At 36.6% G+C, this 20268-nt stretch overlaps 1 protein-coding gene across 1 annotated transcript in view; it reads right to left on the bottom strand.

The window, feature by feature from the left end:
* SH3BGRL (SH3 domain binding glutamate rich protein like) overlaps positions 1-20268 on the bottom strand; it is a 144715-nt gene that overhangs the window by 9726 nt on the left and 114721 nt on the right. Inside the window, exons 2-3 of the mRNA XM_026016764.2 lie at positions 13448-13633; positions 8890-8970 (exon numbers count right to left, since the gene is read on the bottom strand). Of these exons, the coding sequence (XP_025872549.1) occupies positions 8890-8970; positions 13448-13633 (267 nt within the window). The remainder of the gene's footprint in view (positions 1-8889; positions 8971-13447; positions 13634-20268) is intronic.

The following is a 20268-nucleotide window of genomic DNA, read 5'->3' as shown; positions in this document are numbered from 1 at the left end:
TGAAAGTTTAGTCAAAGAATAGAAAAATAATTCTGGAATCAAATTTATCACTTATAGTCTTGGAACAAATCTATTAAATAATAACATTCAAAATCTCCCCTACCACCAAATAAAATGCACAGCATAGGGAATATACTCAATGGTATTGTAATAGTGTTGCATGATGACAGATGGTTACACTTGTGAGCTTAACATAACTTATAGAGAAGTTGAATTGCTATGTTGTATACCTGAAACTTATGTGTCAACTATATTCAAGTAAGTAAAACAAAAACAAATCTTTCTATAATCACTCCACCTTTCTACTCCACTGTCAATTTCAGATCTCTTCTTCTTATTCCAATCTATTTGCTCTCTCCTTGATAAAATCTACTGTTCTTTTACTTTATTCCTACTCCTAGGCATAAGGATGGAAAAAAAAAAGAAACCACTATAACCAAGCCGACTGGCTCCACTATGAATTCATCAACTCTAACTTTAGCTGGACTCTCTATTTTGCTCAGCCATGCTTCCATTCTTAACCTTAATCAACTCGTTAGTCTATTTTCAACAACTGAATCCATTCAATTATCCTCAAAGTGTTAATACCTTACATTTCCCATCACTCCTAGCAGATGATCTTATGCTCACAATATGACATTTTCAAATATGAACTTCTCTAGCCTCCCCACATATTACAATTTCTATTTTTATCCATGCTCTCTTCATATTCTCCAGTCTCAGAAAAAAAATACATGTCATCTCCTTTCCAAACTAACACTTCTCCTCGATCACTCACTTTTTTGTTTCCTCCATGACATTTATTTCCCAGTCACTCAGGTCAGAAGCCCTAGAGACAGCTTCACTTTGTCCCAGTTCCTTATATACATCACATAAGTTGCTATGTTTTATCATACATAAGTTTTCTATATCTTCTAAATTCATCTTTTCCTTCCCATGGTGCTCCCCCACTTAGGTCCTCTCCATTACTTATTCTGGATTCTTAAGTTACCCTCTAATGGGTTGGCTTATCTCTAATATCTAATTTCTCAAATGTTTTACAATCCTTACAGAGGCCAATTTTCTTAAGACATGGATCAAATAACATCTTAAAAATGCAGAGATAATTTTACTATTATCTTCCCCCATTTCCTACCATGACTTTTGGATACCTAAAGGATAAAGATGAAAGTACTTAACACGGCATTCATAATTTAGTCCAAACTACTCAGCCAACCTCACATCCTCTATTTAATATGCCCTATTCTGCAGACATGCTGCACTTCACTCTGCTTCCTGAACATACATACCATCATGTGAAACTATATCTCAAAGCAGTGGTTCCTGTGGCTGCCTCTGTGAAAGACATCTTAGCTCCATTTCAGTATTTTTGAATGCCTAACAACTCAAATGCCATTTCCTCTGTGAAAATTTCCCCAACTCGACAGTAATAATTTATTATTATTTCTTCTGGACACCTACAGCACTTCAGTCAGGGCATCCAGAATTTACCATAATATGTGTTTGATCATAATTATTTGTAGACATAGTTGTTGTATAATTATTGCAATACTTTCCCTTCGGGATGTTGAAAACACTTTGAAGGTAGTGACCATTCATTCTCCATATTTGTCCCACCATTAAAGTCAAGTTAGGGATTGACAATCAATACTTGCTGAATGAATAAGTGAATGAATGAATCATACTTTAAAGTGAAGGAAAGGGAGTAATTCGCCACAGAAAATAGACTAGTCTTTTTTCATACTTCCTCTTATCTACACTGAAATCAATGACTTAACGTGGGTTTTCCTAACCTGATTTTTTAAGTTTTTTTATTGGAATTCAATTTGCCAACATGAAGCATAACACTCAGTCCTCATCCCGCCAAGTGCCCCCCTCAGTGCCTGTCACCCAGTGACTCGAACTGCACACCCACTTCCTTTTCCACAATCCCTTGCTCATTTCCTGGAGTTAGCTGTCTCTCATGTTTTGTCACCTACACTAATATTTCCCCCTCATTTTCTCTCCTTTCCCCTTTATTCTGTTTCAATATTTTTTATATTCCCCAAGTGAATGAGACCATATAATCTTTGTCTTTCTCCGACTGACTAAATTCACTCAGCAACTGGAACCCTCCAGTTCCATCCACATTGGAGCAAATGGTGGGTATTTGTCATTTCTAATGGCTGAGTAATATTACATTGTATACATATAACACATCTTCTTTATCGATTCATCTTTTGATGGACACCGATGCTCCTTCTACAGTTTAGCTATTGTGGACATTGCTGCTATAAACATTGGGGTGCAGGTGTCCCGGTGTTTCACTGCATCTGTATCTTTGAGGTAAATCCCCAGCAGTGCAAATGCTGGGTCATAGGGCAGTTCTATTTTAAATTCCTGGAGGAACCTCCACACAGTTTTCCAGAGTGGCTGCACCATTTCACATTCCCACCAAGAGTGCAAGAGGGTTCCCCTTTCTCCATATCCACTCCAACATTTGTTGTTTCCTGCCTTGTTAATTTTCACCATTCTTCCTGGGGTGAGGAGGTATCTCATTGTGGTTTTGATTGGTATTTCCCTGATGGCCAGTGATGCAGAGCATTTAATCATGTGCCCGTTGGCCATGTGTATGTCTTCCTCTGTGAGATTTCTGTTCATGTCTTTTGCCCATTTCATGATTGGATTGTTTGTTTCTTTGCCGTTGAGTTTAATAAGTTCTTTATTAATCTTGGACACTAGCCCTTTATCTGATCCGTCATTTGCAAATATCTTCTCCCATTCTGTAGGTTGTCTTTTAGTTTTGTTGACTGTTTCTTTTGCTGTACAGAGGCTGTTTATCTTGATAAAGTCCCAATAATTCATTTTTGCTTTTGTTTCCCTTGCCTTTATGGAAGTATCTAGCAAGAAGTGGCTGTGGCAAGTTCAAAAAGGGTGTTGCCTGTGTTCTCCTCTAGGATTCTGTTGGATTGCTGTCTCAATTTAGATCTTTCATCCATTTTGAGTTTATCTTTGTGTATGGCATAAGAAAATGGTCTACTTTCAGTCTTCTGCATGCAGCTGTCCAATTTTCTTAGCACCATTTATTACAGAAACTTATCTTTTTTGCAATGGATAATATTTCCTGCTTTGTCGAATATTAGTTGACCATAGAGTTGAGGGCCCGTTTCTGGGTACTCTATTCTCTTTCACTGATCTATGTATCTGTTTTTGTGCCAGTACCACACTGTCTTGATGACCACAGCTTTGTAAGACAACCTGAAATCTGGCATTGTGATGCCTCCAGCTATGGTTTTCTTTTTTAATATTCCCCTGGCTATTAGGGGTCTTTTATGATTCCACACAAATCTTAAGATGATTTGTTCCAACTCTCTGAAGATTGTCCATGGTATTTTGATAGGGATTGCATTAAATGTGGAAATTGCCCTGGATATCATTGACATTTTCAGAATATTAATTCTTCCAATCCATGAGCATGGAATATTTTTCCATCTCTTTGTGTCTTCCTCTATTTCTTTCAGAAGTGTTCTGTAGTTTTAGGGTATAGATCCTTTACCTCTTTGGTGAGGTTCATTCCTAGGTATCTTATGCTTTTCGGTGCAAATGTAAATGGGATTGACTCCCTCAATTCTCTTTCTTCAGTCTCATTGTTAGTGTATAGAAATGTCGCTGATTTCTGGACATTGATGTTGTATCCTGCCACACTGCCGAATTGTTGTATGAGTTCTAGCAATCTTGGGGTGGAGTATTTTGGGTCTTCTATGTAGAGTATCGTGTCATTGGCAAAGAGGGATAGCTTGACTTCTTCTTTGCCAATTTGAATGCCTTTTATTTCTTTTTGTTGTCTGATTGCTGAGGCTAGGACTTCTAGTACTATCTCGAATAGCAGTGGTGAGAGTGGATATCTCTGTCTTGTTCCTGATCTTAGGGGAAAGGTTTCCAGTGTTTCCATATTGAGAATGATATTTGCTATGGGATTTTCGTAGATGGCTTTTACGATGCTGAGGAATGTTCCCCCTATCCCTACACTCTGAAGAGTTTTGATCAGGAATGGATGCTGTATTTTGTCAAATGCTTTCTCTGCATCTATTGAGAGGACCATAAGGTTCTTGTTTTTTCTCTTGCTGATATGATGAATCACAGTGATTGTTTTACGAGTGTTGAACCAGCCTTGCATCCCGGGGATAAATCCTACTTGGTCATGGAAAATAATCCTCTTAATGTATTGTTGGATACTATTGGCTAGTATCTTGTTGAGAATTTTTGCATCCATGTTCATTAGGGATATTGGTCTATAATTCTCCTTTTTGGTGGGGTCTTTGGTTTTGCAATTAAGGTGATGCTTGCCTTATAGATCGAGTTTGGAAGTATTCCATCCCTTTCTATTTTTTCAGAACAGCTTTAATAGAATAGGTATGATTTCTTCTTTAAACATTTGATAGAATTCCCCTGGAAAGCCATCTGGCCCTGGCCTTTTGTGTCTTGCGAGGTTTTTGATGACTACTTCAGTTTCCTCCCTGGTTATTGGCCTGTTCAGGTTTTCTATTTCTTCCAGTTCCAGTTCTGATTGTGGTTTTCTAGAAATGTGTCCATTTCTTCTAGATTGCCTAATTTACTGGAGGATAGCTTCTCATAATATGGTTTTAAAATCGTTTGTATGTCCTTGGTGTTTGTGATGATCTCTCATTTTTCATTCATGATTTTATTAATTTGAGTCTTTTCTCTTTTGTTTTTAATAAGGCTTGCTAATGGTTTATCTATCTTATTAATTCTTTCAAAGAACCAACTCCTGGTTTTGTTAATCTGTTCCCCAGTTCTTCTGGTCTCTATTTCTTTGAGTTCTGCTGGAGTATCTATTAACTCTTTTCTGCTGGGTGGAGGATGTGTTTGCTGTTCTTTCTCTAGCTCCTTAAGGTGCAAGGTTAGCTTTTGTATTTGAGTTCATTTCAGATTTTGGATGGATGCTTGTATTGCGATATATTTCCCCCTCAGGACTGCTTTTGCTGTATCCCAAAGATATCTTCATTCTCATTAGTTTCCAAGAATCTTTTTAATTCTTCTCTAATTTCCTGGTTGACCCTTTCATCTTTAGCAGGATGGTTTTTAACCTCCACGTGTTTGAATTCCTTCCAAATTTATTCTTGTGATTTAGTTCTAGTTTCAAAGCATTATGGTCTGAAAATATGCAGGGGACAATCCCAAACTTTTGGTATCTGTCAAGACCTGATTTGTGACCCAGTATGTGGTCTATTCTGGAAAAAGTTCCACGTGGACTTGACAAGAATGTGTATTCAGTTGCATTTGGATGTAAAGTTCTGTAAATATCTGTGAAATCCATCTGGTCCAGTGTATCATTTAAAGCTCTTGTTTCTTTGGAGATGTTGTGCCTAGATGATCTGTCAATTATAGAATGCACTGTGTTCAAGTCTCACAATATAAGTGTATTATTATTTAAGTATGTCTTAACTTTGGTTATTAATTGATTGATATGCTTGGCAGCTCTCACATTAGGGGTATAAATATTCATGATTGTTAGATCCTCTTGTTGGATAGATCCTTTAAGTATGATATAGTGTCCCTCTTCATCTCTCACTACAGTCTTTGGGGTAAACTTTAATTTATTTGATATGAGGATGGCTACCCCTGTTTTCTTTTGAGGACCTTTTGAATGGTAAATGGTTCTCCAACCTTTTATTTTCAGGCTCTAGGTGTCCTTACTTCTAAAATGAGTTTCTTGTAGACAGTAAATAGTTGGGTCTTGCTTTTTTATCCAGTATGAAACCTTGTGCCTTGTGTTGGGATCATTAAGCCCATTTACACTCAGAGTTACTCTTGAAAGATATGAATTTAGTGTCATCATAATACCTATTCAGTCCCTGTTTTTATGGATTGTTTGCTTGGACTTCCTCTTTCTTTTACAGAGTCCCCCTTAATGTTTCTTGCGGAACTGGTTTTGTTGTCGCATATTCTTTCAGTTTCTGCATATCTTGGAAGCTCTTTATCTCTCCTTCTATTCTGAATGAAAGCCTTGCTGGATATTGTTTCCTTGGCTGCGTGTTCTTCTCATTGAGGACTCTGAATATATCCTGCCAGCCCTTTCTGGCCTGCTAGGTCTCTGTGGCGAGGTCTGCTGTTAACCTAATAGTTCTCCCCATAAAAATTAGGGATTTCTTGTCTCTTGCTGCTTTAAGGATCCTCTCTTTATCTTATGAATTTATAAGTTTCACTATTAAATGTCGGGGTTTTGAATGATTTTTATTGATTTTTGGCGGGGAGGGGGGTGGATCTCTCTATTTCCTGGATCTGAATGCCTGTTTCCCTTCCCAAGTTAGGGAAGTTCTCTGCTATGATTTGTTCAAATACACTTTCTGGTCCTCTGTCCCTTTCGGTGCCCTCTGCAACCCCAATTAAATGTAGTTTTTTCCTTTTGAGGCTGTCATTTATTTCTCTTAACCTTTCCTCATTATCTTTTAATTGTTTTCTCTTTTTCCCTCAGCTTCCTTCCTTGCCATCAACTTATCTCCTGTGTCACCCACTTGTTCTTCTACCTCATTAACCCTCATTGTTAGTACCTCCAGTTTTGATTGCATCTCATTTAATTGATTTTTAGTTTCAGACTGATTAGCTCTAAATTCTGCAGTCATGAAGTCTCTTGATTCCTTTATGCTTTTTTCCAGAGCCACCAGTAGTTTTATAATTGTGCTTCTGAATTGGCTTTCTGACATTGAATTGTAATCCAAATTCTGTAACTCTGTGGGAGAGAGGACTGTTTCTGATTCTTTCTTTTGTGGTCAGTTCTTTCTTCTAGTCATTTTGCTCAGTGCAGAGTGGCTAAAAACAAGTTTACTGGGAAAATGAAGGAAAAGGGGGGAGGGGAAATCAAACAAAAAACAACAAAAAAAGAAGGAATAGTATCCTCTGATTCTATATACTGTAAGTCCCTAGATTTCCCCAGGAGCATTACAGAACTTCTTGGTTAAGAACTTGCTTTTCCCTTGTCTTTCCAGCTTGTCTTCTGGGGGAGGGGATTTCTGTGCTGATTCTCAGGTGTGTGCACCTGGGGAAGATGCCCCGCCCCCTGCCAGGTGCACTGTTCTGTGGGAGCTGTTTATCCCTTGAGGCCCCTACTCCCTGGCATGATCACTCAGTCCCAGGTACAAGGCTACATCAGGAGGAAGAACAGTGGTGGCACCCAGATCTCCAGCTCTAGAGTCAGCTCCAGCAGTAACTACCACAGCTCCCAGTCTGGAGGGGCCTTGATGCTCCGGGGGCAGGGGACGCTGATCTGCATAGGTCCGGGCACCTGGTGCTAGTAGTGTTCTTGCTGTCCTGTGTTCTCCCGGCCTCTGCCTGCTCCAAGGGGAGCACCGGATCCTAGGCTGTGTCCCCTGTGCCTTGGGATCCGGGGTCTGCGCCGCTGGAATCATGCTCTCGTGGCCGCGCAGCCCCCTTCACATGGAGCTGCCACCTGAGCTGCCGCTTGACCTGCTCCCAAGGCCCCGCTGGGTGTGTGTTCCATCCCTTTAGGGATCTCGGTCGGAGTGTGTGGTGTGCTCTTCCCCGGTGCGCACTTCCTCTATTAGTGACCCCGGTAACCTGCGGTCTCCACTGCCCCTCCTGGGATCCTGCCGGAGCTACTGCAATCACCTTTTCTTCTGGGAAGATTGGTAAAGCTCCTGCTTCTCCGGGACTGGGCTTTCCGGTCCTGGAGGCACTCACCGCCTGATCTTAGCCAGGCTCCTCACTCGGGCCCCTCCCCCTTGGATGCTTTTTTATTTAATTTTTTCCCTGTCTTCCTACTTTGTTGGAAGCACGAGCTCTTCTTACTCTGGCATTCCAGCTGTTCTCTCTTTAAATCTCAGGCCGAATTTGTAGGTTTTCAGGATGATTTGAAAGTTATCTAGGTAAGTTGGTGGGGACATGTGACTTGGGGATCCTACTCTTCTGCCATCTTGCCTTGCCTCCCCTAACCTGATTAAACAAAATATCTTACCTAACATTTCTTATGCCTTAAATTATGCAGTCTAAAAGAAGATATTTTATCCATGGAAAAAGAGAATTCATCAAGGAAACAGAATTTCACAGTGACTCAGACAACAATGCTAGTAAATGGTCTCTGCTGAGAACATGAACAATAACAGACCCTCAAAATTGGAGAAGGAGCTGGAGTTCAATGAATCTGTTCAACATAAAATTAGTTGCTAACAACAAAAGATAAAATGATAGAACAGGAATCATACATTCTGATTAAGCCAGCGTGTGTAGAAAAGAACATGGTAAAAGGCAAAGTATATTTAATGTCCATAGCTTTAAGACATTTCATTAAATAGGAAATTTAATTTTTCATTATTTTCTTTATATGATATCCCCTGGAAATACTACCACTTTAAAAATTAATTTGTTATTGGCAGTGAGAAAGCCCCAAGTTTAGCCAGCAATTTAGTGACCAGTTTTGAAACTCAAATGCTTTTACGTGATTTGAATGCATGACTCTAGCATTTGCTTTCACAGAAAGACAATAGAGGCTGCCAAGAAGATTACTATGTACTAAGATGAGTTCTGTTGATGTAGAACCATGCATGACAGCTGAAATAATGGAGTCTTTAAAATTGGTAACCACTTATTATTTATAAATGGGTCAATAAGAAATTTGTTGCTTTGGATAACTTGATGGAGAAGTCACTCCACCTACATCCTACTCATACACTTTATGTATGAGATTATGCATTGTGTGCCCTACCTGTGTGCCCTACCTGGATTTAAGTACATGTAGAGAAGGAAGAGTTCTGTTACCTATGTTACACTGCCTCTGGCTTAACTTGAATAGTTGATAAAGGTAGAAATCTCACTGACTAAAAATTCCAGCAGTAATATAATAGATTATAAAGCAAGAAAACAAAGGAATCATACCTTTGAACCAGGTGGGGCTGTCAAGCCCAAAAAGGCATACACTGCATTATTTTCTCTAGCTTCAAAGAAAGCATCATAGTCCTTAATGAAAAGAAGGCAAGAAAAATTAGCAGTATGCAACCAACAAAGGAAATAAAAGATTAAATTATTCAAAATTAACTCATTGGTCAACCTTTTGGGGGGCATACAAACTATCTAACTTCGAAAATGCTACAATTTTGGAAAGACTAGTAAAGAGGCAAGACATATTACATCCCACTTAATATAGGTTAGAATATATGCTGTTTGGTGGGGCAGAAATGGCAAAATGACTTATTCCATATCACATAGCATTTAAGTCTGTTTGAGGTCAAGTTACTTTCTCCACAACCCAAAGCAACCAACTATTTCAGTAAGAGTTTGGTTATTTCTGGTAGGAGGCTGTTGTTTCTGTTCCCCATTATTTCTCTTTCATTATTTATTAAGGTAGAGATATCCTCAGAACCTACAGTATACCTGATATTAACTAGGCCATGCATGTAATAAATCTATGCTGTATTTGAAGGAAGGGAATGTAATTTTCATGAAATATGACCAGAGGAGCAAACAAACTACTTAGATGTTTCAATTCAAGGATCCAAGAAAAACCTCACATGACTGAATTTGGTTGGGCTTTCCACTGTCATCCTCTAAGCCACCAAGTATGTTTTAGAAGTGACAAATAGAATTGCCTAAATTTGACTATGACATATAATCAGTAGCAAATCTACTTAGAAAACACAGCCATTGTCAGTACCTGGTCTTATTTTGTTTAAAACACACAAAAATAAGTTTGTCATCTTGGTGGATTTATTGTAGGTGAAAAATATTCATAATTTGCTGGTTTCTCTAGAGATTGCCTCATGAATATATTGTTAATTACAGGGTTAAGTCCTGACACTTGAAGAATCTGGAGATATACAGTTTAGATATATGTATAATTTCTGGTACTTGGAGAATCTCTCAAGCCATTAATGACCCTAAATTGGAACCTTACTCCAAGAAATAGCAAAGTTTCTCTCTTATTTAGGGATCTTCTAATGCAATCAGAATTGTTTAGCACTACTGAAATATCCCCAAGGATTGACTCAAAGCATCTTATTGTGTACCCTACATGTTGGCAAAGGAATAAACCTTAAACAACAGGCATTTATGAACAGCCTCCTATGAGCTTACTCTTCAATAGTGAAACTATTTTGATATTGATAGCAATTTCATACTGAGACACATGACCTATAAACTACTCAAAATAAACAAACAATATACATCATTTTTACACTCAACCACTTGGAAGTAACTTCAAAATGCTAGCTGAAAGAGTCAGTCACAGAAGAGTTATTTTTTACCTTTTGTTCAAAAATAACTCAAGCCAGTCTTTAAATTCATGTGAAAGAATATAGATTCAACTATGTTGAAATATGATCATAAAATGCTACTCTAATTGTCTGTTTCAAGATCACAGTATAATATCATTTTGGGGGCCTGGACTTAGCAAACACAAACAGATTTGTAACTCCAAGACAAAAGAACATCACCAGTTTCTCAATTAAGTCAGATTAAATCAGTTTATTTTGCAAATACATATTGAGTACCTACTATATACCAATCATTTTTGGTGCTAAGAATATAAGAGTATACAAAACATTAAGATCTTCATATCTATTCATGGCTCAATCCTAGGGAATTCAAATTTAAAATATTTACAAAGAGTAAACAAAACAGATTGTGATATAGTCTGCTTCTTCTATAGGAATTTGCTTGAGGAAAAAAAAAGATATTTTGTTTACACCTCTGTGATTCCACTAACATTAACCTGTATATTGGTATCATAATCATTACCAATTCATGAAAATGCTCTAGTTCTTCATATACATAGCATAAGCTCTTTCAGAATCAAGATTATCCTTAAAAATGCACCTATGTAATAGAGCCTCATCTATGTAGTAGGTTAGTTGTTTTAGTCACATTCCAGGCTGGAAATAAGAACCTAATCCATAGTTCAGTGTTCTCAACAGGATATAACTCCCCACCCCCACCCCCAGGGAAGTCTGGCAAAGTCTAGAGATATTCTTGGTTTTTCACAACTGGGAGGGTGCTACTGACACTCACAGACAGAAAACAGGGTTGCTGCTAAACTTTCTATGATGCACAGGGTAGCTCCCAACAACAAAGTATTCTCCAATCCAATATCTCCATAGTGCCAAGTTTGAGAAACCTTCAGATATTTTAAACAACGGAATTCAATACAAAATATGAAGAATTTATTTACAAAGGAACTGATGAAAGGCAAACAGGAAATGGTAAGGGAACCCAAAGATTATCAACAGCAAGAGGCTGCTACCACAGCTATACAGCTAATGGAAAAAGTGCAGAAGATGATATTACAGAACCCAAGAGTTGGGATACCTGGTACCACAAAGCAGACACAGCCACTGCTACCACAGCTATACAGCTAATGGAAAAAGTGCATACCTGGTACCACAAAGCAGACACAGCCACTGCTACCACAGCTATACAGCTAATGGAAAAAGTGCAGAAGATGATATTACAGAACCCAAGAGTTGGGATACCTGGTACCACAAAGCAGACACAGCCACTATCATGGACATCTCCAGAAGCCAGAAGGAGGGTTACACCTTGGCTTTTCCTTTCCTCTGTCCTCCAGTCTTTCAACCAGTATCTCCCATTATTGGCCAAACCTAATAGCCAGTCAGCAGTGAATACTGCGAGATTTAATTTACTGAGGTCAGCAACCCTTCTATAATACAGAATGGAGGAAGAAAGTAAAGATAGGATCTTTGTATAAATAGGAAAATGAAATATACACTCGTTTAAAAGAAAAAGTAAGAGCTTTAGAATAAAACAGATTTAGCAAGTCAGTTAGCCTTCTTCTAGGCCTAGTCTGTATAGGGACAAATCTTAATTTTCATTGTTATTCAAATCCTAACTTAGTGTCTGGCACACAGCAGACATTCAATAAAAATGTGATCCTTTATCCATTAACAAATATTTGTTTGGTCGAGTCTCACCTCCTGCTCCATCCTTTCCAGCTCCCTATTTCTCACTGATACCTGATTTCTGTAACATACTACATTCCCTTACATTGTGGCTTCTGATGGAGAAATAAGCCAGGTCAATGTGGTTTCTCAACTGTTACCCTTATAACCTAAAATGTGTTTGTTTTCAAGTCCAAACAAATTAAAATTCCTGCTTCAAAAAAAGTTAAGAAAATACTTGCTGGCTTATATCGGACTGGATGGCCTCTGAGGCCTCTTCCAGCTCCTGGGATGCAGCAATTTGCAGAAATTAGAGAATCACTGAGGTTTTGTTATCTTAATGAATAGCCTTATTGCCTTTTCCTTATCTGCAGAGTATGTCTTTACACATCAGCCCTGTTGGCAGCAACAGATGAAATGTTCAGGACCCTCCTCAGAACTTAAAAATTCAGTTCACAGAGAAAATATTTTGTGTCAATAAAGTTCTCAATTTTTCCATGCTCCCTCCCCTAGATTTTCAGAACTGACACACGAATAAAGATCCCCACCAAAAAGTGTCCTTTTACTTGCATATATATATCTATGAATTAGAAGATTTGGATTGCTGACTCTAATACAGTTGTTCTTCAGTCATGCTAATTCTGAGGATATAGCAGGGTAAACAATTCCTTACTGGAAATTCCTATAGCCCTCACATTTGCTTCTTGTACTATCTCATCACATAGAAATGGATTCATAACCACACTCCAATTGTTTCAGGTGTGTATGATTCTTCCCACACCTCACTCCCAACAGCTCCTTAAGAGAAGAAAACTATTATATTTATACTTGTACTTACCATGGTAGCAAGAATGGCCACCAGCTTCAAATGTTAAATATATAGTGACAGAAGAATAAAGGAAACTACTCTATGGTTTAAATAAAGACTAAAGATGGTATACTTGAAAGCACCAGTCACAAAGCAAAACTCCATTTTTGTTTCCCTTGTTCTTTACATGAGTTAAATTAGCTAACTTAACATTTTGTGAAAATTCATTAATAATACCAAAATAAAAGTATTATTGACTTCAAGGAGAAAATAAGGTATTATTATTTTTAAACTATTTTTCATCTAAATATGCAGTTGACTTCTCAAAAGCTTCTTCATGGACATAGCAGACACAATGCAATTGCTCTATATAGAATTAAGAAGAAATGGAAAGGCAGGGTGCCTGGCTGGCTTAGTTGATAAAATATGCAGTTCTTGATCTTGGGGTTGTGAATTCAATACACAGGTTGTGTGTAGACACTACCTAAAAGTAAGATCATAAAAAAAGAAATGGAAGAACAACTCTGTGTTCAAGGTCTGTATTATCCATTTACAGGAAATTTTAGGGGGCATGATTCATCCATTTGTTTCCTAGTAAAAATATCCCAGCTGCTTAATATGGATGAAGTGATGAACAAAAAAAAGGCTGTATACAAATTTGGGATAAAAGGGATTGGATGTATTTGAGGTGATGCATTTGATAAAACAAGAGTTTAGATTTTAATTTTTTTCTTACCCCACGGTACTGGCTTTCATTGAAAATCTGAGGTGGCAGCGGGTACCCTGTGGCTGGTCGATTGTTTTCAGGTACATTTTCTCTCATCCACTTCCGATTCTCTTCATTGGCTGCAATGTCTTTTTCTTCAAATCCTATTTTGTTAGCTTCTAAAAAACCAAGCACATCTTGCTGTTTCTTCTTAATCTAGAACCCAAAGGACAAAGAAACTATGTTGTTGAACAAACATTTTGTTGTTTTTATTTTTCAAATTAAACAAAAGTCAGTGTTTGAGAACTAGCAGAAATGAATTCAGACAGGGATCAAGAATTGTGGCTTCACAAAAGACATGGTTTTTCCACTTTATTATTTTGCTGTTAATGGTGTCTCATAAGTGGATTGAATGGCTTTCAGCCTATAGATCCTTTTATCAACCTCTTTTTTTCTTTTTCCATCAAAAACTCCACATCAAATGACACAAAAGTAAGGCTACCTAAAGTGTATCAATAGCCTAAACCACAGTTAAATAAAAATTGAGTAATGGAAGCTGTGCTTTCTGATTATCTCTAAGCCTCTCTTAGTTTCAGCCCTTGTAGGAAGTCTTTCCAAAAGATTCAAGTCTATATGGTGTCTTTTTTTTTGCCTTAAACTTTATCTTTAACTATAATTTTACATTTTTAAATTAAAAACTTTATAATTATTATACCTTCTAAGTGCTTTAGGTTTACTTCATAGCAGAATAGTTTTTAAAAATATACTTGCTATCATTTTTTCCACTTATTATTCATTAACTTTTTATTTTATTCCCAGTGTATTTAGCATGCAGTGTTATATTAGTTTCAGATTTACACTATAGTGATTCAACAATTCCATACATTACCCAGTTATCATCACAAGTGCACTCCTTAATCCCCATCACCTATTTCACCCATCCTCCCCAACCACCTCCCATATGGTAACCGTAAGTTTGTTCTCTATAGTCAAGAGTCCGTTTCTTAGTTTATTTCTCTTTCTTTTACCTTTGGTCAATTTTTTTTTTTTAAATTCCACATATGAGTGAAGTCAATATGGTATTTATCTTTCTCTAATTGACATAGTTTGTGAGCATAATACTTTCTAGCTTCATCCATGTCCTTGCAAATGGCAGGGATTTGGGTTTTTTAAAATAGCTGAATAATTTTCAATTATGTATATAAAACCGCATCTTCTTTATCCATTTATCTAGCAATACACACTTGGGCTGCTTCCATAATTTGGTTATTGTATATGCAGCTGCCATAAACTTAGGGGGTGTGTGTGTCCCTTTGAATTAGTGTTTCTGTATTTTTGGAGTAAATACTTAGTAGTGTAATTACTGGATCATAAGGTAGTTCTATTTATAAATTGTTGAGGAAACTCCATACTGTTTTCTGCAGTGGGTGCACCAATTTGCATTCCCACCAACAGTACAAGAGGGTTTCCTTTTCTCCGTATCCTTACCAATAATCATTATTTCTTGTGTTTTTCATTTTAGACAATCTGACAAATGTGAGGTGATATCTCAATGTGGTTTTAAACTGCACTTTTCGGGGCCCCTGGGTGTCTTGGCTAAAACTCTGTCTTTGGCTCAGGTCATGATCCTAGGATCCTGGGATCAGGCCCTCATTTGATTCCCTGTTCAGCAGGGAGTCTACTTCTCCTTCTCCCTCACCCCTCACCCGTGCTCAGGTGCCAGTCTCAATTAATTAATTAATTAATTAATCCTTAAAAATAAAATAAATTGCATTTCTCTATTTCTCTGATGATGAGTAATGTTGAGCATTTTCTCATGTGTCTGTTGGCCGTTTATATGTCTTTTGTTTCTTTTCTTCCAAATTTTAATTTAATTCTAGTTAGTTAACATATAGTGTAATATTGATTTCTACTCATTATCAATACTTATTGGTAATGAGTAGAATTTAGTGATTCATCACCTACATATAACACCCAGTGCTTACTATAACAAGTGCCTTCCTTAATACCCATCACCAATTTAGCCCATGCCCCACCCACCTCCCTTCAGCAACCCTGTTTGTTCTCCATTGTTTAGAATCTCTTATGGTTTGCTTCCCTCTCTCTCTTTTTTTCCCCTTCACATACGTTCACCTGTTTTGTTTCCTAAGTTTCACATACGAGTGAATTTATATTGTCTAAATCTGACTGACTTATTTTGCTTAGCATGGTTCACTCTAGCTCCATTCACATCATTGCAAATAGCAAGAATATTTTTTATCTTTTTGATGGCTGGTTAATATTCCACTGTGTATATATATCTCCTCTTCTTTATCCATGTATCAGTCAGTGTACATTTGGGCTATCTCCATAGTTTAACTATTACTGATAATGCTGCTATAAACATCAGGGTGCATATTACACTTTTGAATCTGTAACTTTGTATCCTTTTTGTAAATACCTTATAATGCAATTGCAAATAGCAGGATCTCATTCTTTTTTAAAGGCCGAGTAATATTCCATTGTATTATACATATATATATATATATATATCCTATTATACAGCAATTGCACTGTATGTATATATGTATTATATATACATATATTGGAAGAAAAGAAACAAAAGACATATATATGTATTATATACATATATGTTATATTATATATGTATGTGTGTATATATATATATTATATGTACAATACATATATACATACAGTGCAATTGCTGTATAATAGGATACTTCTATTTTTAACATTTTGAGGAACCTCCATAATATTTACAGAGTAGCTGCACTGGTTTGCATTCCAGCAACAGTGAAAGAGGGCTCCTCTTTTTCTGCATCCTCACCAACATCTTTTGTTTCCTGTGTTATTTTAGCCATTCTGGCAGGAGTGAGTTGATATCTCCTTGTGGTTTTGATTTGTATTTCTCTGATGGTGAGTGGTGTTGGGCATTTTTTCATGTGTCTGTTAGATATCTGAATGGAAAAATGTCTATTTATGCTCTCTGCCCATTTTTAAAATAGATTATTTGTTTTTTCTGTGTTGAATTTGAGAAGTTCTTTATGGATTTTGGATACTAGCCCCTGGTCTGATATGTCATTTGCAAATATCTTCTCCCATTCTGTAGTTTGTATTTTAGTTTTCTTGATTGTCTCTTTCTCTGTTTCTCCATTTTGAATTTATTTTTGTGCATAGTGTAATAAAGTAGTCCAGTTTCATTCTTCTGCATGTTGCTGCCCAGTTTTACCAATAGCATTTGTTGAGTAGAACTTTTTCCATTGGATATTATTTTCTACTCTGTTAAAGATCAGTTGACCATATAGTTATGGATCCATTTATGGGTTTTCTACACTGTTCCATTGACTTATGTATCTGTTTTTGTGCCAGTACCATCCTGTCTTGATTACTTTGTAATATAGCTTAGAATTCCAGAATAACAATTCCTCTAGTTTTGCATTTATTTTTCAATATTGCTTTGGCTATTCAGCATCTTTTATGGTTCCAAACAAATATTAGGATTGTTTGTTCTAGCATTGTGAAAAATGCTGTTGATATTTTGATAAGGATGGCATTAAATGTGTAGACTGCTTTGGGTAATTTAGACATTTCTGCAATGTTCTCCTAAGACATGAACATGGACTTTTTTGTATTTTTTGGTGTCCTATCCAATTTCTTTCATAAGTTTCCTATAGTTTTCAGATCTTTTACCTCCTTGCTTAGGTTTATTCCTAGGTATCTTGTTGTTTTTTTGGTGCAATTGTAACTGAGATAAATTTCTTTTTCTGCTGCTTCATTATTGGCATATAGAAATGCAACAGATTTCTGTACATTGATTTTTTTTATGCTGCAACTATACTGAATTTATCTTTTCTAGCAAGGTTTTTATGGAGTTGTTTGGATTTTATACAGATTATTGTGTTATTTGACTTTCTTGCTGATTTGGATGCTTTTTATTTCTTCTTATTGTCTGATTGCCAAAGCTAACACTTTTAGTACTATGTTAAATAATAACAATGAGAATGGACATTCCTGTCTTGTTCTTGACCATAGAGGAAAAGCTTTCAGTTTTTCCCTCTCGAGGATGATATTAGTTGTGGGCATTTTGTATATGGCCTTTATGAGGTTGAGGTATGTTTATAACTACTCTTTTTAAGGGTTTTTTATCAAGAATGGATGCTGTATGTTGCTAAATACTTTTTCTGCATTCATTGAGATTATATGGTTCTTTTTCTTTTATTAATGTGGTTGATCACATTGATTGATTTGTGAATATCGAACCATCCTTGCAGCCCAGAATAAATCTAACTTGATTATGGTGAATAATTATTTTCATGAGCTATTAGATTTGATTTGCTCATATCTTCTTAATAATTTTTTGCATCCATGTTCATCAGGAATATTGGTCTATAATTCTTTTTCATTTTTAATTTTTTTCATTTGTTTTTATTGAAGTTCTATTTGCCAACATATAGTATAACACCTAGTGCTCATTCCATCAAGTGCCCTCCTCAGTGCCTGTCACCCAGTTACCTGAACCCCAGCCCACCTTCCCCTTCTGCAACCCTTTGTTCATTTCCCAGATTTAGGAGTCTCTCATAGTTCGTCTCCCTCTCTAATTTTTCCCGCTCATTTCCCCTCCTTTCCCTTATAATCCCTGTCACTATTTCTTAAATTCCCCATATGAGAGAAACCATATGATGATTGCCCTTCTCCAATTGATTTACTTCATTCAGCATAATACCCTTCAAGTCCATCCAAGGTGTTCTTCAACAGATGAATGGATAAAGAAGATGTGGTATATATATATATATATATATATATACAATGAAATAGTCCTCAGCCATCAGAAAGGATGAATGTGAATCTCCTTTTAAGTGGGGTCTTTGTTTTTGGATCCAAGATAATGCTGGCTTCCAAAAACAAGTTTGGAAGTGTTCCTCCCATTTCTATTTTTGTGAATAGCTTGAGAAGAATAGGTATTAACTCTTCTCTAAATGTCTACTAGAGATCCTTTGGGAAGCCATCTGGCACTGGACTTTGGTTCTTTGGGAAATTTTTTATTACTGATTCAATTTCTTTGCTGGTTGTGGATTTGTTTCAATTTGTATTTCTTCCTATTTCAATTTTGGTAGTTTGTAGGTTTGTAGGAATTTGTCCATTTCTTTGAGGTTGCACAGTTTGTTGGCATATAATTTTTATAATATTCTATTATAATAGTATTTTTAAAAATATTTTATTTATTTATTAATGAGAGAGAGAGAGAGGCAGAGACATAGAAAGAGGGAGAAGCAGGCTCCATGCAGGAAGCCTGAGGTGGGACTCAATCCTGAGTCTCCAGGATCAGGCCCTGGGCTGAAGGCAACGCTAAACTGCTGAGCCACCTGGGCTGCCCTATAATTGTATTTCTGTGGTGTTGTTAGTGATCTCTCCTCTTTCATTCATGGTTTTTTGTTTTTGTATTTGTTTTTTTTTTGTTTTTTTTTTAATTTTTTTTAATGATAGTCACACAGAGAGAGAGAGAGAGGCAGAGACATAGGCAGAGGAAGAAGCAGGCTCCATGCACCAGGAGCCCGACGTGGGATTCGATCCCGGGTCTCCAGGATCGTGCCCTGGGCCAAAGGCAAGCGCCAAACTGCTGCGCCGCCCAGGGATCCCTGTTGTTGTTTTGTTTTGTTTTGTTTTTTTACTTGGATCCTTTTTCTTTTCTCTTTGGCAAGTCTGGCTAAGGGTTTATCATTTTTCTTAATTCTTTCAAAGAACCAGCTCTTAGTTCAGTTGATCTGTTCTACTAGGTTTTTTGTTTCTTTCTATTTTGTTTATTTCTGCTTTAATCTTTATTATTTCTTTTCTTCTGTTGGCCTTGCTTTATTTGCTGTTCCTTTCTTTCTAGCTCCTTTAGGTGTAAGATTAGGTTGTGTATTTGAGAATTTTATTGCTTCTTGAGTTAGAACCCTGTTGCAATATGCTTCCCTCTTAGTACTACCTTTGCTGCATTCTAAAGTTTTTGGACTCTTGTATTTTCATTTTCATTTGCTTCCAAGATTTTTATAAAATTTTAATATCTTAATTTTCTGGTTAACACATTCATTCTTTAGTAGTATGTTCTTTAATCTCAATATATTTTTGTTCTTTCCAAATTTTTTTGTGGTTGACTTCAACATTCATTGTGTTGTGGTGTGAAAATATGGGTTATATGACCTCATTCTTTTTGCACTTTTTGAGGGCTGATTTATGACCCACTTCGTGATCTATTCTGGAGAGTGTTCCATGTACAATTGAAAAGAATTTGTAATTTCCTGCTTTAGGATAAAATTTTTGAATCTTTCTGTTAAGTTAACTTGTTCTAAAACGAGAGAAGGACAAACTAGAAGAGATTCTTTACTATAGGAAACAAACTGAGGGTTGCTGGAGGGGCATTGGGTGGGAGCATGGGGTAACTGGGTGATGGGCACTTGATGTAACGAGCATTGGGTGTTATATGCAACTGATGAATCACTAAGTTTTACCTTTGAGACTAATAATACACTATATGCTAATTAATTGAATGTAAATTAAAAAATAAAAAACATAAATAAATAAAAAGGAAAAAAAGTCATCTGATCTAGTTTCTTATTCAAAACCATTGTTTCCTAATTGAGTTTTTGCTGAGATGATTTCTTGATGTAAGTGGGATGTTAAAGCCTACTACTATTATTGCACTATTATCAGTGAGTTTCTTTATGTTTATTATTAATTGTTTTACATATTTGTATGCTCCCAAGTTGGGAGCATAAATATTTACAGTTGTCAGGTCATCTAGTGGGATAGTCCTAATTATTATGTTGATGATGATCAGAGCCTTCTTCGGTGCCAGATTTGGTGAGGGAGAC

The sequence above is a fragment of the Vulpes vulpes genome, chromosome X (genome assembly GCF_048418805.1).
Source record: "Vulpes vulpes isolate BD-2025 chromosome X, VulVul3, whole genome shotgun sequence".
NCBI lineage: Eukaryota > Metazoa > Chordata > Mammalia > Carnivora > Canidae > Vulpes > Vulpes vulpes.
Note: the sequence above shows the minus strand (reverse complement) of the source record. Positions and strands in the feature narration are given on the sequence as shown.